The following is a 23,680-nucleotide window of genomic DNA, read 5'->3' as shown; positions in this document are numbered from 1 at the left end:
TCAATTATCTATATTGCATCTTACCATTTGTTGAATTCTTGTCCATGAAAATTTTATGGCTCATTTAGTTGTGAAAAATATTTTATGTTTTTTATCCTTTAGTTTTCCAAAGGATTATTGAAATTTTAATTTATTGTTATTTATAAAGAACGTGTTAAAAAGATTTTTAAAAAGGGTTTAATTAAAAGTGCAAAACAATTTTCTATTTTTTATTTCTAAATTATAAATTAATTACCAAAACTAAAACTTTGTTTCTAATTTTTCAAAAATTATATAAGATAATATTTAGATCATAGATTTTGAGAGTTGAATTTGAATTTGCGTGAATTTAGCAAAAACACTCAATTCATACAAATTAAAATCCAAGATTCAAACTCAACACCCCCATATGTAAAGTAAAAATTAAAAATATAAAAAATAGCTAAAAAGATGTTTTCCCAACTTTTCTATATAAATTTTTAAAAATTAAACAATAATATGGAATTATTATAATTAGTTGAAAATTTAGAAATGAAAATAAAACATATTAACATAGAAATAAGGTCAAAAATATTTATTTTTGCCCATTTATTTCATTTAAATGTTATAAAAATAACCAAAAAAAAATTAGTTGAATTTTTTACCAACTTTTTAAATAATTAAATTAAAAAATAAAAACTATTTTCCATGAGTATACAACCCTTAATATTCGTAATTACAGGTCTTGCATTAATTAATGATGAAATAACAAATGTAGTAGAGATGCACAATACCTCATTTTACACATAGAATAGGAAAAAAATGAAATAAAAATTTAAATGAAAAATATGATGAATCTTAGTAATCAAGTTAATTCCGTTCCACTAAATATTATTCCATTCCATTCTTCAATTGAAGAATCGTGTTAAAAGGTAAATCTATTTAAACTTATAAGACGCAATTAATGTAGCCTAAGTGCGAAGTTATGGGAATCATACAGCTATGAAAAACTGTACACACAAAACATCCACAGATGAATACCAACCTATTAACTTTCTTCTACCCAAAAACAAAAACAACCGAAAAAAAATAAGAACCAGCGACCTCTGCTATACAACGATCTGCAGCCTAGAAAGTGGGAGCCCATTGGAAATCACTGTGCAATTCAGATGGGTGGAGACAAATGCTGAACAGCCAAAGCAAAAGCCTAATCTGTGGGTGTCTTCCTCTCTATGCTTGATCTTGTAAGAACTAATACACCAATTACAATCACCAGGGCACCTGCAAGCCACTGTGAGGCCAACCAAAGTAGCAATCAGAAATTGCAGCTGCTTAATCACATGCGAGTCTCTCACTAATACTGCTTTATTGTTCAACGTCATGCTTGGTTTGCAGATGGAATGGGAGTAGGAATGAAAATTTGAGTTAGTATGACAAAATCAAGTGATAAATTAGATTATATTCCTCTCAATTCCATTCCATTCTTATGTAAATGTGGCAAATTGAAACAAAAGGGTCCCAAGTGAACAAAAATAAGCATTGAGTTTCACCACTTGAGGTTGGCAATAGGAGTACCATTTTCCTAAGGATACCCTTCTGGGGGAATAAAGAACCGCATAGAAGATGATGCAGAGCACAAAGGGCTAAATCCCATAAGATCAATCATCTTGGGGGTTCTTTCAATAGAAAGTAACTGTTTACAAGCACCAGTTCATCCACATGCTGTATTAGCTTCGGGCATGAGACAGTGCTCGCCCAAAACAACAGTTGTATCAGTATGCATAAACAAAGTTAAACATTAACACTTGGGACCAGTAGCATAGGACATCGTAACCTCCATTGTAGCAGCTAAACTATTATTAAATTCAGCTAGGTTTATTTTCCTTCATTTTCTTTTGTAATTCAACTATTTTAGTTGCCCAGTCCATTGTTCTGTTCTGCATATTTCCCCCAGATTTCATGTTTAGTTTCTTAGCTGCTTTGCCCTATTCTGCAAACTAAACAAAGAGATGGAAGTACAAATAATTTAATTATATATCCTGCAATTGAAGTATACAAGCAGATATTGACTTAGACATCATAATTTTTTACATGTACAAGATAAATATGTTTCCCAAAACAAGAATAAAGTGCAATGGATTTTTAACATTTAAACAAGGAAGGAGCTTCAGGTTGAAACCCAGACTTAAAATTCATCTTTATCATAAGGTAGCTTTCAATTTACCTTAAAGGATAATGGTTCTTCAAACAGGAAAAATCCAGCTAGACCTGAAGAAAGGAAGTTGGTAGCAAAGTTCGTCACAGTAGCTTGTAGAGATGACAGAGCTTTCAGGCTGTTGACGTAACATCCCCACATAGTCGCATTGAACATTATAACTAGACCATATTTAATAAACTGCAACAACATTTTAAAAGAAACATCTATTACACACAAAAAAACAGGAATAAAACTTAGCATTTACTTATATTGTAATTGCATATATTCAGTATTTACCTACTTTAGAGACTTGGGTACCAGCTTCAAATGTCAGTGTGTGCATTCCCAAACGTTACACATATTCATGTGATCTCCAAGTCTGAAGACACATCAATTTGATTGGTTTATTAAAGAATCCTAATTCATTTTCTATAATATCTCAAGGCAAGGGCAGGCTGGCAAAATAGGTCATTACCGAATGGGTTACTCACAACTTCTTTCAGACAAATAGAACATATCCTTAAATTGTACTTTTTTAGGATTTCCTTCTTTTGTACTTGCACTAGAAAGTGTTTCGAGAGAAAATCAATAAACTAAGACGTAAGTCCAATATTCATATGTTAAAATATTAAAGAAATTATATTAAAAAAAATTATTAAATATTTTATTATTTGTTAACAGGTACCATTTATAATCGTCAATTGATTGGGCAAATACATGTATACGTTTCATTCATCCTTTTATAAACAGGTCAATCCAAACCCAACCCGCTAAATCTCACCCATTAATCACCCAAGTACAACCTATTAACCTACTTTCCCACCCCTTGAAATATTATACTAGCCATGGACATGCACTATGTGCATGCTCCACAGCTCTCTATTTTTCAAAATTTTTTAAAAAAATATAAAGAAAATAAAAAAAAAAATTTAATAGTATAAGAGCATTTTGGAATAGTTGTAGATAGTTATAGGGGTATTTTGGGATAATTATGAACAGTTATAGGGATAAATTTAACATATTTATAAGGGTATTTTCGGATAGTTGTGGGTAGTTAAGAGTATTTTGGAATAATAATTGGTAGTCATAGAGATAAATTTGACATTTTTGAAAGATAACACCAAAAGGGAGAATCCCCTTTATAGTATTAAAGATAGTTATAGGGGTATTTTGGAATAACTATGAGTAATTATAGGGATAAATTTGACATAATTATAAGGGTATTTTAGGATAATTGTGGGTAGTTAAAGGAGTATTTTAAAATAATCATTAGTTATAGGGATAAATTTGACATTTTTGAAAGAAGACGCCAAAAGGGAGAATCCCCTTTATAGTATTATAGATATATGTGTGTGTGTATATATATTATATACAGATACACACACATAATATCAAGGCAAATAAAGTGTGTATAGAACAGACTAAAACAGGCACAACCTCAAATAGATATATTTTTCAAAAAAGAAAAATGAAGTAAATTTGAAATAGCACTTGACGGATGTATAATAAATCTACAATTAGATATGAGTTAGTTTTTTCTTTAAGAAGAAAAGAGAAGATTTTCATTGAACGTATCAATCAGTTACCAAAGTCATGTGTTTGACACAAATACTATGCATATTATGTGAGTGAAATTTACAACAACATGACAGCAAAAACTTGAATGCTGGACTTATTTGTTCTTGTGATCTTGTCAAGCGAATTTTTCACACTACAGAGTTGTGTTACAAAGGTACAATTAGAACTTAGCAAAGGTGCAACACCAATTTGATGAATGTATTGCTGTTAGAACCAAAAGGGTCCTTGAGGGTCATGTTACAAAGGTATAAATAGAACGCAGCAAAGGTGCAATACCAATTTGATAGTGCGTCGTTGTTAGAACCAAAAGGGTCCTTGAGCCTTAGCATACATGATACATGGTTAAGCACCAACATGTCCCAAAAGCAACATACTTCTCTTGTCTCCTCTCCATGAGGGACAACCATTCACAGATGTGGTTTCCAACAATCTTCTTTATGTATGTGTCTTGTCAACATCAAGCACCCCCTCTTGATTCTTAAATGGAAGCCACCACCTCTTTTTGACATGCAACAAACAAAAGCCAGACTGCTTTCTGTGTGCTGCTACCCTTATCACCGCTCTTTAATCACTGCAAAGCAAGAGCCACCATTCAACCACAGCAAAGATGCTCAAAACCCATGAATGAATTGGGCATCCATCAATACTTGAACCACAACAAACCATCAAATTGCCAAAAAAAGCATCAACTCAAATATCTCTAGTCAGTACTGAGGGTGTCTTCATTATTTATATATATGTGGCCAAGCACCAACACGACCTCAAAAGCTTAAGACATTTGGTTTTGCGCCCATACATGTATATAAGCCACTTGCTTTTCTAATCTCGTTCTCGATTGGAACATTTTACCACCTACAAGATGCACTTTCCAATAATTTCCAAACAAGAAAACTTTCTATTTTGTTGCCATCAAAATCCAACCAGCTAGAGATTGGTTCTGAACTTCCGACAAAACAAAGTAGTGCCATGGGAGGCCATCTCTCCAACTCAAGTTAGTATGGGGTAGGAAGATGATATATGCCAATGGCCATCTCTCCGACTCAAGTGCAGGACGAAGATATGAAGTAGAGTTGTTGGGTAACATATAAGCTTACCTCCTTCCAAGCCTCATGCTGCTTTTTTTTTTATAATGGTTCAAATGGAACCTATTGATAAGTTGGACTCTATGGACTTCTCTCTGCTGCATAGAAACAAGGCAGGCTGTGTGTTGAGGGGTGAGTTGGGTCCGCACTGTTTGATCTCGCTTTTTAGTCAACTACAGAGGCCCATTGTGTTTACTGCAAATTTTACCCCAAATTGATACCACCACCCCAAGCCCCAGGTGCTAGCAATGCAGGTGAGGGGAGTAACCCAAGGTAAATTTTATAATTCTTGGAGAAACTGCCTCACTACACTAATATCCTAACTCTGTATGACTACTGTGCATTTCCACCGATAGTGCATGATTACCTTAGTGAATCAGTTCTCTTTGTTTAGTCATTTTCTTAAGGTTCCCTTGGTTAAATCGTCTAATCAAATTGGATAAGCTTTGGCCGGTCAACTTGGTCACTAGGTTCTCCAACATGCCACGGCTTGCAGGCAGTTGCACAGCGATGGGATGCAGGTCATCTCGGTTCTCTCAATTTGGCAACACATTGTTAGTTTAATTTTCTCACAATTTGAGGTGGTGTGGTTCAGCTTGACTCTCGCCAAAGGCCAAATCCATATGACCTGCATTTTTCTTTTAAATACTCCATGTTTTAGGTGGGAGAACTAGGACGGGAGTTCTATCCATCTATTGTCAGGGGGAGACTTATGTGCATCCTTTCATCTCTCAAGAGGTCCCACTCCTCCAAATTACAATAGACCCCCACCTTCCAGTTAACACAGTGTCATCATGTTGTTGGCATTGAGTACGGTTGAATCCTAGCCCTCCATCCAAGTTCAAACTGGACCATTACAAACAACAACAACAACAAAACCAAGCCTTAAGTCCCACTAGGTGGGGTCAGCTACATGAATCTTTTTCCGTCAATTTATGCGATCATGGACAATTTCTTTAGACAAATTCAGGGCTATTAAATCCTTACTCACTATCTCATTCCAAGTTATTTTAGGTCTACCCCTACCTTTTCTATTGCCCCTCACAGTAACTAACTCACTCTTCCTCACTAGTACACTACGTGGCTTACGTTGCAAGTGCCCATACCATCTGAGTCGTCCCTCCCTTATCTTATCTTCTACAAAAGCTACCCCTAACTTACCAAGAATATGTTACATTTCTTAATTTATCTTTCAATGTTATAACACTCATCCATCTAAGCAGTCTCATTTTGGAAGCTTTAAATTTTTGGATATATTGTTTCTTAGTCACCTAACATTTTGATCCATATAGCATACCTAGCCTAATAGCTGTTTCAATATGGACCATTGAGGTTTCATAAATAGGATTGATTCCTCTCACTTTCACTCACATACTATGCTGCTACTCTACTAAATTGTCAACAAGCTCCAAGCCCTTGTGGCCTCATGTTAGTGATTTATATGTAAATTTTTTTTTCCTCTTTCTTGCATGTCTTCCCTCGTTTTCTTGCTTCTCTTACTCCTCTATCTTTCCTCCCTGCTGCTGGTGGCTTTTCTCTGGTACATAGTGGGGTGTCCTTGCTTTATGATCATTATTCACTTTTATCTTGCCAGTGTTAGGCAACCTGTAGGATGAACTTTTACTCTTTACCCCCTTCTTTTTCTAACTTCATTATCTGAAGATATTGGACATTCCTATGGAATGCTAAGGGCCTGCCAATGAAAAATTGGCTACCCACTTGCCTAAAAACCACACTATCCCCTTAATGTACTTCAAGCACACCATATCCACATCAATAAACTCCTACACGTGTCCTTCATTTTTTGTTGGGTTTCTTCACCAAAACCACATTTTCCAACCACTCCACATATTTGACTTCTCAAATGAATCATGCGCATAATCTGCTTGCCTCTTCAATGATGGCTTTAATCCTTTTTCCTGCAAAACTCTTATTCTTTTGCATTTAGTAATTGATAGTTTAGGTCCACATTGAGTTTGTAGACAATGACTTGAAGGTCTATTTCAGGCACATCAAAAGACATTCAAGCAAAAACATCCTCATCTCTGACATCTATGTTCCCTATTGTAAGTGTCTTTTGTACCCTTTGACTTGCCTCTCAACACCACTAGATAACAAATATAAGTTATGCCTTAATCACCTCAGAAATTTCATGAGGAATAATGAGTCAAGGATATTGCTTTTAAGGCATTCAAGCTTGGCCTTCCTAATATCACATAGTACACCAATGGGATATCAACCAAAACAAAATCAATCATCCATGTGATCTCTTTAGGGTGTCATACCAACAAATACCAAAAGTGAGATGGTAACAATTTCACCATCATAACCTTCTGACGTTGAGTTTGTCTAGCCATAGGCAATCTTGTCCCATCTTCACTGGCTCAACATTGACCAAAACAATATGTTGGTAGCACTCCCATGGCCACCAGAATTTGTTGTACTCTTGGTCATGGTTGCCAATAACACATCATCATTACGAGTCCTTACTCCTTGAAGGTATTTATCCATGAAGGTTAGGACATTATCCTTTTCCGAGGGGTTCTTCTCGTTCTTATGGAGGGCTTCTTGAGCATAGGGCTGGCAAGAAGAATTACTTTCACTACCAATAGCGAGTCCTCTCCGCTCCTTTTCTTTTATATGCATCAAAATATGACCATAAGAGGTATTAAGGGGAATGTAATGATGATACCTTTCAAGGTCAAAACTGCTAGTGCATTAGGTTGTCCTCACAAGTTTCTTCATTTGTTTTTGCATCAATAAGCCTTAGTAGGTTCCTTGGTCTCCTTTCCTTTTGCCTTTTTCCTCTCTTTCCTAGGCATCAACTCATCCAATAGGGGTGGCAAAACAAGTCAAAACCCGACGGGTGATCTATGACCCGCCCGTTTAAATCTGGTTAGGGTTTCATACATGCTGACCCGTTTATAAATGGGTCAGCCTGACCTGTTTATTAAAAAGGTTAGGTAGGTTCGTGTCGGGTACCCGCTGGGTGACCCATTTAACTTATTATATATATACAAAATAATGAACCTCAGCCTGCTATTATATGATATGCTCAAAAAAATAAAAAAAAAAATAATAATAACAACAATAATAAAAAACCAATTTTATTTAATGAAAGCCAATGTAGAGACTGGAGAAGCATCCCAAAGAAGCAATCCACCCCATCCACAAATTCAAAAAGCCTTCTGGCTTTTCCCTACCCTACACGCCTCTCTCTCTCTCTCTCTCTCTCAAAATTAGGATGGCATGTAGTTTAATCAGCCATCACAGGCACGCAGCACACAGATTTCATTCTCACAATCTCACCTACGCAGGCACGCAGCCATCGCTCGTCACTTTCGGCCCCTCACAGCCTCACCCTCGCAGCTTCGCAGGCTCGCCAGCAGCCCACGCCGCTCTCCACGGCTCCATGCGGCCATGCCAGATCTGAGATGAGATCTCCTGAATGGCTGAATCCTGACTGAGCCGACTCCCAATTCCCCTGCGGCAAAGCTAAGGGCACCAAGTCTTATTATTATTTCTTATTTTCTCATAATATTGTATCATATTTTTTAACTGTTCACTTGTTTGAACTCAAAGTCTTCTCATTAAATGTTTAAAAATTTTTAAATTAAATAAATTATATTTTTTAAATGTGCGACCCGTTTATTAAACCGGCAAGTTAGGGTTTAAATAGTAGTGACCCGTTAATAAACAGGTCAATCCAAACCCGAACTCGTTTAATCCTGACCCGTTTACGACCTACCCGAACTCGGCCTGTGAACCCGTTTTGCCACCCCTATCATCCAGGTTACTTTAGCTCTATGTAACAATAGCATTTCGTATCGCTATGGTTGTGAATTTTATTCCCGCTAATTTCACAATGTGTAAACAGCAGGGGGAACCCGAAAACCCGTTACTTACCACAGTTAAGTAATGGTTGCAACCGCTATTTAAAAGCTAAAACGATGGGCAGCGCTCTGCCCATTGGCCATCAAATTTCAAGGTATCCATGTAATGCAACAAAACAATAGTACTGCCATACCTCTTAAGTTGTGACAACTTGAACTTGCTTGACAGCCTAGACAACAAATATGTCACAGTCTCTCGAAGAAATAGTGGATCGGTGCGCCCACTTGGTCATGATCATGTCTCTTTTGCCAACTGAAAACTCTTTGATCATCTACTCAAACTGATCACTTATTCACTTGAATTTCTATTCGATGATAAGCAATCAATCCATCCCTAGTACTAACAAGGCCTATCTCTACATGGTCATTTAGCTACAACTTTCTTGTGCTAGGGTCTGTGGGCACCCCCGTCTTCCTATTCCCTATTCAGTGATGGACATATAGACCTAACGTGGCTTGACGGTAAGTTGGGCTTGCACTGCTGGATTCACCTTTTAGAATTCACTTGGTTGAAGAAAAGTGGAAAGAAGAGAGAAGAAACTTCTGGAGAGAAGAAAATAAACTAGTTTTTCTTCACATTGTTCGATATAATAAGAGAGTGAAAATAACCACATGATAAGAAAACAAAATCAATTGTTATTTCCAAAAATATGCCCCACGTGGGTGCATGGCTACTTCTTCAAATTGTTTCTCTCCATTTATGTTTCATTTGGGGGAGAAAAAACTTATTTTCACCTTTTTACTTTCTACTTCTCTCAACTTCTTTTTCTCTTCTCTCCATTTTTTGTGAACCAAGGAAGAAAAGTCTTGAGAGAAACTCACTTCTCTTATCTTCCCTCCAAACAAGCAGACTGCTAGGGAATGGGTTTGGAGCCAATTTACCCCAAACATACTCGTTTTTTCTATCAAATGCACTAGCAACATCTACCCAATTCAAATATTGGGATGGTGAAAAATTGATGGGTTCATAGAAAGGTATCTTAGTAATAGTACAATTAACTTCATTGAAAGAAATTCAACAAAAATGAGAAAAACCCAATTGATAATCAGCATAGTTCACAACCTATCTGTATATATTTTTCCTCAAACTTTACTATACAATGTGATCTTGAACCACTGTCATTAAAAAAAGCAATAAGAATAGCCATCATATGCAAAATAATTCTCGAGATTTTCTTCCATACCCATCTATCAAATAAATATATCCTAGGAATGTGTGATAAAAGAATTGTCCAGTATGCCCTGTGGGTGAATATGTGATTGGTGGGTGAATCTGTGATCTACTTTGATCGGTGGAGCAAACAGTGGCAAATTGAAAAGATCGGAGAAAATACCAGGTATGAGAAGAGCTTCGTGGAGATTGCAGCTAGAGCAGCCTTGAGGCCAGCAGAGAATGCCCATGCACAGACTTTTCTCTTGCTGGTCACCATCGAAGCAAACCTGCAACTCGAAATTGGAAAATTGGGACTTGGAAATTGGAAGCTGGACAGGGCATGGGCATGTTGGATTGTTGGCTCATTAAAATGCTGTGTTTGGACTTTGGATAGTAGGCAGAAGAGAGAGAGGAGATGATAGATTTTTCTTTAATAGAGATAAGAAAAAAAAAATTTTTTTGTTAAGATAATTAGGGCAAAAAGAATAAATATCAATTTTTCTCTTCGATGTGTATGTATATAATAAAATTATTTAAAATATGAAATAAAAAAGTCCTAAATGAATTATATGAGTTGAATTGAAAAGTACATTTAAATTATAAATAAGAAATAAAGAAGTGGAAAGTTAAAATTAAGCATTCTACTACTATATCAAAAATTAAAAAATGTTTTTTACAAATATTTTTTGAATGATGTGCTTAGATCATTGAGGAAGCGTTCAGTTCATAGCATCTTTCAAGATTTCCAAGAATGTAATATTTATGACATCTCATTACCACACTTGAGCATATGGGAATCTGACATTGTAGGAATGTTCACATTCTTGAGAATGAAAGGATTCCCATGAAACATTGGCAACCTATTCCCGCTTCCCTCCATGGATAAGTTTCATAGGAATTCCACTTTATAGACCAGATTGTCCTCACTATTTTGTCTTTGGACAACAATGCCCCTATAATATAATACAATCACACTCTATTATTATATTAAAAATAATAAATTATTAATAAAATAAAAGTAAAAATTTTTAATTAATATAAAATTTGAAGTGTTTTTAGTTAGAAAGTATATATAATGTTAAATATATAAATTATTTTAAAAATGTCTATTAAAAGTGTTGTTGGGAATAGAATTGCACCATGTTGATGGTTATCTTAATCATTCAGCATTGCTAATATCTGACTGTTATGATAACAAGTGTGCGTTGGTAAGGGCATCACGGTCATTGATATGTACTTTAACATACATTATAAATAGAGATAGACCTATTATAGTGAGAAGATCTTCCATTTTACCCAATTATTCAACATGGTACCTGAGCAAGATCAACCTAAACCCTAGTTGCATAACCGTTGCTAAATCAGACCCTAAACATCATAATACCATGCAACCTGCTGCTGTAGAAGGGTCATCAGCATCACCAAAGTCCAGGAGTAGGTTCAGCAGTTGCCGGGCAAAAGCTGCAGTCGCTGGAAAAATCCTGGACGCTGCTGTCCTTTTCAACACCTCAAAAAATATCTCATATTTTGCAAAACTAACCACATAGCAAGCAACAGAACCTGCCGATCTGCCAGCCCTCAATATTGCAAAGCTAGAGGAGCCTCCACATGCCACCACGCACCGGCACGTGAGACACTTCTGAGCAGCCCTTTTGCTCCAATTTCCTCCCAAATGTCTTGAATCCTTCCTCACGCAATAATAACAAATTGTTTGTCATATTTTTTGTCCAAAGATATCTCCTTTTGAAGTTGCTCATGTGTGGCATTCCAGGAATGATTGCTTGCTAATGCCCGAAGTTGTTGGTCAATGCTTATAGAGTTCATTGAGGCCTGAAAATGTGGTATTGCTGCGTACTTGATTCGTTTATACCTTTCTTGTTCATTGTGTGCTTGTGGTTTGCTCCGGTTGTCAAAAGTTGTGTGTTGGGATGGTGTCCATGAATTCTGGACGTCAGATTTTCTACTGTATAGAAGCTGTTTGGCACTGTTAGAGCTGTGTGTTGGTTTCTTGGGGCAGTCTCTAAGTCTCTTGGAGCAGTGGCAGCATTTATTCATTTATTTGTAGGGTTGTGGCAGTGCTATGCCAGTTGTTGGTGACTCATTCATGATTGAATCAGTGGTTGACTCGTTTATGTTTGGTTCGGTTAGTCTGGAAGTTCACTTGTGGTTGTTTCGGTTGGTCCAGAAGTTCACTTTTGGAAACCCAAGAGAATTCTGTTCGCTGTGTATTTCTGACTTGCTGTTGTATCAAGGTTGTGTGTGTCTTGGGATGGCATCCTCAAATTCCAAAGTGTGTTTCCATTGTCAGGCTTTTGTTCAGGTGAACAGAGAACTAAAACTATCTCAGAGGAAGAGTACTCAAGGTTCCTACAGTATTAAACATCCCAACAAGCATCTCATCACGTTGCATCTTTTGCTCAGAAGAGTAATCCTACGATTTGTATGTCATCTGGTATCTCTACCACTTTTGGAATCACAAGAGCATTCTGTTCGCTGTGTATTTCTGACTTGCAATTGTATCAAGGTTGTGCATGTGTTGGGATGGCATCCTCAAATCCCAAAAGTGTGTTTCCATTGTCAGGCATTTGTTCAGGTGAACAGCGAACTAAAACTGTCTCAGAGGAAGAGTACTCAAGGTTCCTACAGTATCAAACGTCCCATCAAGCATCTCATCACATTGCATCTTTTGCTCAAAAGAGTACTGCTACAATTTGTATGTCATCTGGTATCTCTCCCACTAGTCCTTTGATTATCGACTTTGCTGCTACTGACCATGTGACAAGTGTAACAAACTTCTTTTCTGTTCTCTAGTATCCTAAAAATCTACCTCAAGTTACCCTTGTTGATGTAACGAAAACAACAGTTGAAGGCATAGGAACAATAAACTCTACTCCTTCCATCTTTCTTTCTTCTGTTTTATACATTCTTACGCCCCCTTTCAATCTCATGTCAGGTAGTAAGCTTACAAAGGCAATAATTGTTTTGTAATCTTATTTTCTAATTTTGTGATTATTCAGATCTAAAGACAAGGAAAACAATTGGCACAGGTTGTGAGGCTTATGGACACTACTACTTTGAGTCACTCTCTTCTCCCATTGCCTGCACAGCCGCTGCTACAGCACTTCAAATCCATTGTCGCCTTGGTCATCTGTCCTCGGACAAATTAAAACAGCTAGTTCCTACCTTGAGTTCGGTGTCTAGTCTTGAGTGTGAGTCTTGTCAATTGGCAAAACATTATCGTGTTCCCTTTGCTTTCCAAGTCAACAAATGGGCAGATAGTCCTTTCATGCTCATTCTATTTTGATGTTTGGGGTCCAAGTCATGTCACATTGAAATTGGGGTTTCAGTACTTTGTTACATTTGTCAATGACAACTCTAGGATGACTTGGTTGTATTTAATGAAAGATCGTTCTGAGTTGTTATCTTTTGTGCTTTCTGTTCTCAAATGAAGACTAAATTTGATATGTCAGTCAAGATACTTTGCAATGGTAATGCTATGGAGTACTTTAGTACCCAATTCAGTACCTATATGACTAGTTCTAGTATGATCCATAAGTCATCTTGTGCCCACACTCCACAACAAAATGGAGTTGCATAATGGAAAAACAGACATATTCTCGAAGTCACTCACACCCTATTGTATCAAATGAATATCCCCAAAGTTTTTTGGAGTGATCTGATGCTCACTGCTCGTTGTCTCATTAATAAAATGTCATCCTCTATCCTAGGTGGAAAGATCCCAAATTTAGTTATCTTCCCTAAGGCTCCTTTGTTCTCCCTTCCTCCTCATATATTTGGTTGTCTTTTGTCCATCAGTTAACTCTAGGAACATATAAGTTGGATCCTCGCACTATCAAATGTGAGTTAGTAAGGGCATTATGGTCATTGATATGCACTTTGACATATATTATAAATAGAGGGAGACACCTATCATAGTGAGAAGGTCTTCCCTAATTATTCAACACATCAGAGGGAAGAAGTGGGGCCCACAACAACAGCCACGTGCAAGGTAGATGGACAACCTAATCCAAACTGCTCCCCCATGTGTAGGGCATGTGGAGGTGCTAAGCTACTCCAAGCTGCCTCCCTATATATAGGGCACATGCTGACCTGCCCCAATCTACTCCACTGTGTGCAGGGCCTTCCTATTGAACCCCTCCTTTTTCTTACTTAGCCAAAGATATTGGACCTTTCTATGGAATGCTTAGGGCATCCGATGGAAAATTGACTACACCACTTATGAAGGTGCCTAAAAACCACACTATTATTGATATTAATGTTATATGTTTCAAATTAATATATATATATATATATCTATTTAATAGTTGTCGGTTTTATTTTAATTAAATATACATAAAAATTAATTTATTAATTTTAACATTTTTACAATACTAACTACTACTTCAACAGTTTCATATGTATGATGCCGGAAGTTATATTTAATTTTACCTATATAAACTATGATCCATCTTTATTTCAAGGTACGGTTTTTTCTTCTTCGAAATAACTCTATCTTCTACTCTTTCTTGAGATTTATATTTTATTAAGTAACTAAATGACACTACATCTTCTATAGCTCTAGTGTTTGTGAGTGAGTGCACACAAAACTAAGCCAGCTAAGTAATCCTGGAGGTCGTGCATGCAATGACTATATGTACTGAGAAATGTTCTTTGTAGGCACAAAATCGACTATAAGGAGAGTGGTTCTCCCACGCCTCAGCTTATAATAAGTATTTTTGTTTTTACTCTATTATTTTTCTTATTAAATATTTTTCCTTCTATTAAATTTCTAACAATCTTAAAGCCAAACTCTATTATCTATTTTAGAAGGAAAATAAATAAATAAATTGCATATATTGAAATATTGAAAAAAAAAATATTGATTCCATTAAGGTTGGTTTAAATTGTTGGTATTACTTTATATTTTGCAATAAGCATGAGCATGTTTCCATTTATTTATTCAATTGTTTAAAGATTTGATTTTTAAACACTTAAATTTGAGGCTACTATATTATCTTATTTGTAGATCATGAATCTGATGATAAATGATTTTCATAATGTAATTTTCATGATAAATTATTATTTAAAAAAAAAAAAACCAAACTCAGTGGCATCATTTTTTTTTGTGAAATAACAATATAGTTTAAAATATATATATATATTGATTATGTATATTTTTTAAGTTTTTTGAACTACACTAGTTTTGATGTTGTTCTTGCTTTCTTGCATGAGTGCATGTTTGAGTATTGTGTATTTTAGATTAATTTAATTGTTTCTCAAATTTCTTAACTCTAGTATAGCCATGTTAGAGATATGTTATTTGCATAGCAATATTTTACTAAACTTATTTAAATATTGCCAGATTTGGAAATATATTGAAGAGCGAGGGGTTAAAATGTTATAATAGCTACAATATTGTTTGAGATTTATTATATTTGAGTCAAGTATTTAAGATAAAAAAAATTGTGGCTTAAACAATTTAATTAGACAGTTTTTTCCCTCTATATTATTGGTCTTGACTTATTTATTTAAATGGGAGATGTATATGTGCATAAATGAGACAGCACTATTATTTTCTATTGTTTTCTATATGTGCATAAATGAGACAGCACTATTAAATGAGACAAGTAAATTTATTATCTTTAATTGTGAGAGTTAAAGAGTTTTGATATTCTATTCATATGTGAAATGGACGATAATACATAAATATGAAATTAAATTAATAAGCTCGATAATTATTATTAATGTTTTTGCAAAACAAGATAGGTGCAAATAAGGCACAATATTTGCACGAGAACAGTAGTATGGTGATGGAGTCACCTAAATTTACAAGCCTTAAAAGGCACAGGAAAATAAATTCGAGAATAATAATTAATACACATAAATGTGTAATTTTATAGTGCATTATCCAAGTGGATAACAGACACATAAGCATAGTATCAGCTTTGGTTAGTATATTTTTGGACTAACTTGAACTAATTGAATAGTCAAATTAGGCTATTATTAGTGTGATCACAAAAATGTAGGGGTACCTAGTACCAATATGATTAAAATATGAGATTTGAGAAACAGTTGTTGATTAAAAAACTCCTTATCTAAAGGACTAGCTAAAACACTAATAGAAAATAAACATCGAGGGGATGTGTCTTAAGACCTTCACATAAACTACTAATGATGAAAACCTAACCTATGTGATTGGAGATCCCATGAATTAGGTTAAACGGATAAGAACAAGTTATTGAGTAGTTTGATGAACACTATTATTTGTTTTAAATTTTTAATCATCCCTATGGTGTTTTGAATGGTGCAATTGTAACGATTGTGAGATTGACCTTATCTCTTAATAAATTCATATCTTTTGTTAGGTGGTGTGTTTAGTTACAGCCACACACTTGATGGATTTACCTATGTGAGCGTGGAAGTGAGGCGGCTGCCTATGAAAGTTTACTGAGCTAAAACTTTCTAGAGCACTCATGAATATCTAGGTATGGTGCACTCACAGAAGTTTTGTGTCTAGAGATGTTATGTAAGTGGTATGTTTATAGTGTTACGCTAAAAGAGTTTGGTTGAAGAATTTAATATTCACCAAGTTCTTGTAACTCATAACATATTTTCTCCAAGTGTAATTCAAACTAAAAGGCATTCTCACCCTATGCATTACATCTCGTAGTTACCCAACGCTGGTTTTTTATCTTTCTTTGATTTTTTTTTTTTAAATTTGAACCATGTGGGGGATTGTTGATATTCATGTTATATGTTTCAAATTAATATATACATACATATATATATATATATATCTATTTAATAGTCGTCGATTTTATTTTAATTAAATATACGTTAAATATAATATATTAGTTTTAACATTTTTAGAATATTAACTACTACTTTAATAGTTTCATATTTATGATGCTAGAGTCATACTTAATTTTACTTACATAAATTGTGATCCAACTTCATTTCAAGGTACAGTTTTTTCTTCTTTGAAATAACTTCATCCTCTATTCTTTCTTGAGATTTATATTTTGTTGAATAACTAAATAACACTACATCTCCTATGGCTATGGTGCTTGTGAGTGCACACAAAACCAAGCCAGCTAAGTAATCCTGGAGGTTGTGCATGCAGTGGCTATATGCACCGAGAAATATTCTCCGTAGGCGCAAAAATCGACTTTAAGGACAGTAATCCTTCCACACCTTAGCTTCTGATAAGTATTTGTGTTTTTATTTAACATTAATTTTATTAGTAAATATTTTTCCTTCTATTATATTTCCAACAACTATCACCTTAATTACAAAATGTTCCTGGACTACACATAGCCTCCTCAACGTCCATACTCAGGGGTGGCCCTGCCTTTAGGCAATTGAGGCGCCCGCCTAGGGCGCCCAAATTTTTGGGGGCCCTCAATTTTTTCTTAATATAATAATGTAATTTTTAGGTCCCAAAATTTTTTTTAATTAAATAATATTAATATTATTTATTATGCTCTATTCCCATAATTGACTTCCCAACTAACAAATAAATGAAATTATATTTTAAAATATAAAATAAATACAATTTAATTCTTTTTTTTTCAAGTCTTATACTTCCCAACTAACAACTTTATTGTATTTCAAATTATCTATTACTCCCATCTCTCTCTCTTAGTCTCTCTAAAAATTTTTTTTCATCTCTCACACTCTCTCACTCTCATCTCTTGGTCTCTCTATGATTTTTGCTCCGACTATTGTGTTCATCATCTTCGAGCCTCCGATTCTCTGTAATTTTCATCAACTCTAATTTTGATTTCAATGTTTGTATATTATTTTTCTATTATTTTCCCTCTGAATTTTTTTTTTCTATTTTTTCTTAGATTTTGGAAGCTTTGAGGTTAGAGTTTTGTATCCGGCAAGAATCTGATATCTCTTAAGTCTTGCTCGCCGATCGATTTGCAATAATAATAATAATCAGGTTATATTATTTCAATCTACTATTTCTATAGATTTATCAAATTTATTTTTATTTGTTTACATGATTTGTCAATTTATAGTTAGTGTTAATTTTGAAATTTAATTATGTCAACGAGAAAATATGAATCCGGATATGAAATCATTCGCCTAGGGCCCTTGATTAAATCATTCACCTAAGGCCCCATATTGTGAAGAGCCGACCCTGTGGACCATACTACCTACCATATCCTATCTACCTTGACACTTAAAACCAGGCACCCTATCACAAATCTGATGACTTCTGTATATATGAAGAATTTTTTCAAATCAAGTCTCTGTTCTCCCCCTAAAATCTTTTCTTCTTTAAGGTCCTCAGCTACAACAATATCACTCTTGGTCCTCTAGTGTCCAATTCCTGCTTCCCCTTGTGAACTACACCTCTCTATTCACCTTACAAGACATAAGCTTATTGTTAAGTATTAACATGTTTAGGGCTTATTTTGAGCTTTAAGGTTCACCTAGCTGAGATGGGTTGGTAAGACTTTCCCTACAAACTTGAGCACAAGTTTTTTGCCACCAGTCCTTAAAACTTCCATGCATAAGTGGAAGAGTAAATTTTTATACATTTTGGATCAGATCGGTTGAAGTTATGAACCAAACTAGGAGCCCCACAAAGGTAAAGGATACTTCCTTCTGTAAGTTTGTTGTAGCATCCACATTTGGTCCTTACTTTGCTCTTTACCCTGAACGTGTAGATCAACAACAAAGGAACAACTTCCCTTCCTTGAAAACCACAAAAAGTGAATTTATTACCCAACAAAAGCAATTGGCAAAACAATTTAGCTTCATCAAACTCAAGCAGCTCTTGGACACAAGCTAGCTCAAATAAGATTGAGTCCTCTAACACTTCTTCCTAAAGGTATCTAACTTATTTTTATCTTCTTTCTAGTTAAGGTTCTTCTTACTTTTGTGAGATATGGTGGTAAAGCTACAACGCATTTTGGACTTCGATACCACAATGCATCCTTTTTAGACAACTAACAACAAGAAGAGCATGTTAGATGTTGAGCCAATTCTAGGAAGGGAAACAGTATCCATGGAGCACACCTTATCCACATACATAAATTCTATGCATGTCCTTTAATTTCTTTAGGCCTTTCTCCAACACCACACATTCCAACCACTCTAGCTATTTGACTTCTCAAATGAATCAAGCACATGACCTACTTGCCTCTTCATTGATGATTTCAATCCTCTTGGCTGCAAAACTCCTATTCTTTTGCATTACTAGTTGATAGTCTAGGTCCACATTGATTTTGCAGACCATGACTCAAGGGTCTATTCTAGGCATATCGAAAGACATTCCAGCAAAAACATCCACATATTCTTTCTATGAGCATTCCAAAGAGGGATCTTCTCAAGATCATTAGTTACGCTCCCACCTACACTTATCTTCTTTCAATTTCTTTTCGTAGCAGCAGTACAGCTACCAACTCCTCCACAAGGACCCTTTCTTGAGTGATAGGTAATCAACTCATCTCTAACATGTGTGTTCCCCATTGCAAGTGTCTCTTGTTCCTTTTACTTGCCTCTCAACACTGCTAGATAACAACTACGAGCTATCCCCTAATCACCTCTAACATCACCTCAAAATTTTCATAAGGAATAATGAGAAGGAAATTGCTTTTGTAGCATTCAGGTTTGCCCTTCCCAATATCACATAGTACATCAATAGTATATCGACCAAAATAAATTCAATCATCCACGTTATCTCTTCAGGGTTTCATACCAACAAATACTAGAAGCGAGATGGTAACAATCTCACCACCAAAACCTACAAGTGGTGATTTTGCTATCGTGGCCACAATCCATTATACTTTTAGTTTAGGTTGCCACTAACATGTCATCATAAGGAGACCTTAGGCATTCATCCATGAAGGTTATGATGTCATCCTTTTCAAGGGGTTCTCCACTTCTCCTTGTTCTCATGGAGGGTTTTTCTGAGCATAGGCCTTGCAAGAAGAATTGCTTTCACCACCAATGGCGAAACCAATCTGATCCTTTTTCATTGATATGCATCAAAATATGACCATGAGTGGTATTAAAGGCAGTGTATTGAGGAACGAATATTTTTACAATAAGTTAGGCATAGGCATAGCACCAATAGAAGATAAGATAGGGAGAGGCAGCTTAAATGATCTAGGCATTTGAAACGCAAGCCAAATAATGTACTAGTGAGGAGAGGGAGTTAGTTATTGTTACTGGTAGTAGAATGGGTAGGGGTATACCTAAAATAACATTAAATGAAATAGTGAGGAAGGATCTAATAGCTCTCGAGTTGTCCAAGGAAAATGCCCTCGATCATGTAAATTGATAGAAAAGGCTTCCTATAGCTGACCCCACCTAGTGGGACTTAAGGCTTGGTTTTATTGCACTGGTGATAGCTATCAAGGTCAAAACTATGTGGAGCATTTGTCCTCAAATATTGCTTTACTTATCTTTGCATCAATAAACCATAGTAGGTTCCTCGGTCTCCTTCTTCTTTTGCTTGTTCTTGTCTTTCCTAGGGCATTAACTCATTCGGGTTGATGTAGCTCTATCATTATGTAATGGTAGCGATTCATAATGGCCACTATGGTTGTGAATTTTTTTCCCACTTATTTAGCAGCATGTATTAGTATTGAGAACCCAAAAAACCATTACTAATGTGATTAAGTAATAGTTGCAACCGATATTTAAAATTAAAAACCATGGGCAGCGCTTTGCCCCTTGGCCACCAATTTCAAGGTATACATGTGATCCACCAAGTTGATAATAATGCCATGACTTCTAAGTTGTCACAAGTTGAACTTGCTGAGGCGACAATTATGTCATAATCTCTCAAAGAATTGGTGGGTTCGTGCAACAGATTCATAATCACTCAAGAAATTGTGGGTTCGTGCAACAGACTTGGCCATGACCATGTCTCTTATGCCAACTCAAAACTCTTTGATCATCTACTCAAACTAATCATCTATTCACTTGAATTTCTAGCCTATGATAGGTAATCAATCCACCCATACTACTAACAAGGTCAACTCTACACAGTCATTTAGTTGCAATTCCCTTGTGCTAGGGTTTGTCTGCACTCTCATCTTCCTCTTCCAAATTCAGTGGTGGGCCTGACTTGGCCACCTTGATATTGGCGTGCCTTGGCTTGACGATAATTTGGGCTTGTGCAGCTGGATGTGACCTTTTAGAATCCACTTGGTTGGAGAGAGTGGAAAGAAGAGAAAAGAAACTTATAGGAGGGAAGGAAATAGAAGAGCATAAAACAAACTAGTTTCTCCTCACATTGTTTGGTTTAATAAGAGATAGTGAAAATAACCATGGGATAAGAAACAAAATAAATTGTTATTTCCAAAAAAATGCCCCACATGGCCGCATGGCTACCTTTCAAAATTGTTTCTCTCCAAATCTGTTTGATTTGGGGGAGCAAAACTCACTCTATTTTCACCTTTTTAAGTTCTACTTCTCTCAACTTCTTTCTGTTTGTTCTCTTCATTTTGCGTGAACCAAGCAATAAAATTCATGAGAGAAACTCACTCCTCTTATCTTCACTCTACTTCTCCCCAAGCACGAACTGTTAGGGAACGAGTTTGGAGCCAATTTACCCCCAAACATACTCAATTTTCTACCAAATGCACTATCAAAATGCCAACATCGACCCAATGCAGATATGGGGACGGTGAAAATAAATGACGGCAATGCCCATTAAATAATGATGTAATCATTGGAAGATATTTCAGCAATAATACTACCTAAAGAAATTAAACAAAATAAGAAAAACCCAACTGATAATCTGCACAGTCGCAACATATCTGTATATTTCTTTCGTCAAACTTTACTGTACAATGTGATCTCCAACAATTGTCATTCAAGAAGCATAGCCATCAGATGTGAGACAATTCTCGAGATTTTTCTTTCGAACCCATCTGTCAAATAAATGAATCCCAGGAATATGCGTGATAAAAGAACTACTTTGGTATGTCCTGTGGGTGAATATGTGATTTGTGAGTAAATCTGTGACCCGCTTTCAGATGGTTATGATCGGTGGAGCAAACAGTAGCAAATTGAAAAGATGGGAGAAAATACCAGGGAAGAGAAGAGCTTCGCGGAGATGGCAGCTAGAGCCGCGTTGAGGCCGGCGGAGATTGCCCATGCGTAGCCTTTCCTTCTGTTGGAGGCCATCGAAGCAAACCTGCAACTCGAAATTGAAAAATTAAACTTGGAAATTGGAGGCTGGACAGGGCGTGGGCATGCGTTGCATTGTTCGCCCACTAAAACGCTGCGTTTGGACTTTGGATGACAAGGTGGGGGAGAGGGAGAGGGAGAGGGAGAGGGAGAAGGATAGGGAAGGTGAAAATTAAATAGGGCAAAATTAATGAATATTAGTTTTTCTATTTTGTGTTTGTGATGAAGTTATTTAATTTTTGACATTTAAAAAGTCCTAAATGGACAAGTATGAGTCACGAAAAATACATTTATCCTATGTTTGATTGTTTGTAAATACCTTAAATTTGGATTTGTATTAGATTTGAATAAAATATAATATAAAATTATATTAAAATTTGTCCAAATCTATTTAAATCTAAATTTAAGATATGAAATTCATGCTCCTAAAATAATCATCATATATAAAAATATGTATCAATTTTACCTATGAATAACATCTCACAATGCATTTATCGACAAAACTTATTAATCATTTAATTGATTTTATATTGTTCATCTAGTTGGCATTAAAATCATTTAAATACATAAAATAAATCAAAATTAACAATACCATACATTAGTGTTATTTTAAAATATACTGGTGATTACGTATGAGATTATGATTAGTCCTATTCAATTAATGCACGATATGTAAAGTATCTGGACAAGTTATTCCTCAAATATGTTTGAGAATGTGCAAATTTGTACAACTCTGTTATAATATAGAACTGTTATATTTTTTCTTTAAACTGGCTATTACCTTGACACCAAAGAAGAGTTCAACCCACTCGTTGCATTTGGTTTGGTATTGCTACTACACATGACTTCGAAAGTCATGATTTCGTACTATTATGGATACGAAAGAAGGCTTGTATTGAATGTTTTATCGTAAATTAACTTGTTAAATTGCATTTAGTAATTCGAATGTTTTCTCACTCAATAATTAATTTTGTACAAGGTAGTCAACAAACTACTTAAAAGTGATAGTCCGTCAATTGTCCTTTTTCCGCATTGTTTATCTGCACACTTGCAAAGAGAATTGTGTCAATCCAATAATAATCAACCGGCCTCTAAAAGGCGGTTGACTAATTCAATTAAATTTTAAATTTAAATTTTCTTTATTTTGATTAGCTAATTGATTTGGGTGTGCCATATTTTTTAACCATGGTCACACATCAAACAACCAAGTCAATATGTTGGTAGGTTTTTGTGTGTTGTTTGTGAATTTGAATTTTTAAATTAAATTCTCAACTTCTTTCTCCTCCGTGATATAAAAATAGGCCATGCAGGGGACCATCTTGGTCATGCAATAGTGGGAGAAAAAGAAAAAATATTTAAATCTGGGGACCATCTTTGGTGTAGACGACACCCCATTTTATTCAGAACTTATATCACAAAAATTGTGTAATATTTTCATTTCATAAAATGATAAAATATAAGAAAATAAAAAAAAATGCAAGGAATTTTGAATTTTTTACATTGAAAATAGAAAGGAAGATAAAAAAAATTGAAATAAAAAAGGTCGATGCCTCTAATTCCCTATGGCACCTGCACATATGCACAAAAGAAAGTTAGTTAGGAAATCAAAAATAAAAGCCAATTGACTTTTAAACGCTGACTAATAAAATTTGATTAACCA

The 23,680-nt window shown here is 35.3% G+C and overlaps 1 protein-coding gene across 3 annotated transcripts; it reads right to left on the bottom strand.

The window, feature by feature from the left end:
• Positions 1-792: 792 nt before the first annotated feature.
• Positions 793-22,181, bottom strand: LOC131162481 (uncharacterized). Of its 3 annotated transcripts, none has more exons than XM_058119012.1 (4): positions 21,922-22,142; positions 2,457-2,534; positions 2,183-2,353; positions 793-1,249 (listed from the first exon to the last, which is right to left on the bottom strand). In XM_058119012.1, exons 2-4 carry the CDS (start codon positions 2,496-2,498, stop codon positions 1,166-1,168), a joined length of 297 nt encoding a protein of 98 aa, XP_057974995.1. In that variant the 5' UTR covers positions 2,499-2,534; positions 21,922-22,142; the 3' UTR covers positions 793-1,165. The 3 variants fall into 3 exon arrangements, with proteins under 3 accessions (XP_057974995.1, XP_057974994.1, XP_057974993.1); XM_058119011.1 differs by lacking the exon at positions 2,457-2,534 and adding an exon at positions 10,043-10,148 and having other exon boundaries at positions 21,922-22,044; XM_058119010.1 differs by lacking the exon at positions 2,457-2,534 and having other exon boundaries at positions 21,922-22,181.
• Between the last annotated feature and the right edge of the window lie 1,499 nt (positions 22,182-23,680).

This window comes from Malania oleifera, chromosome 8, assembly GCF_029873635.1.
Source record: "Malania oleifera isolate guangnan ecotype guangnan chromosome 8, ASM2987363v1, whole genome shotgun sequence".
In the NCBI taxonomy this organism is placed as follows: domain Eukaryota; kingdom Viridiplantae; phylum Streptophyta; class Magnoliopsida; order Santalales; family Ximeniaceae; genus Malania; species Malania oleifera.
The sequence above is the reverse complement of the archived record's forward strand: the minus strand, read 5'-3'. Positions and strand labels throughout refer to the sequence as shown.

Excerpts from the sequence above, each read along its gene's own strand:
- LOC131162481 (XM_058119010.1), bottom strand. The coding sequence starts at position 22,017 with ATGGCCTCCAACAGAAGGAAAGGCTACGCATGGGCAATCTCCGCCGGC. Across the intron at positions 2,354-21,921 it reads CGAAGCTCTTCTCTTCCCTG|TTTATTAAATATGGTCTAGT; the intron begins GTATTTTCTCCC and ends ATGTTGTTGCAG. Across the intron at positions 1,250-2,182 it reads AAGAACCATTATCCTTTAAG|TGGCTTGCAGGTGCCCTGGT; the intron begins GTAAATTGAAAG and ends TTGGCCTCACAG.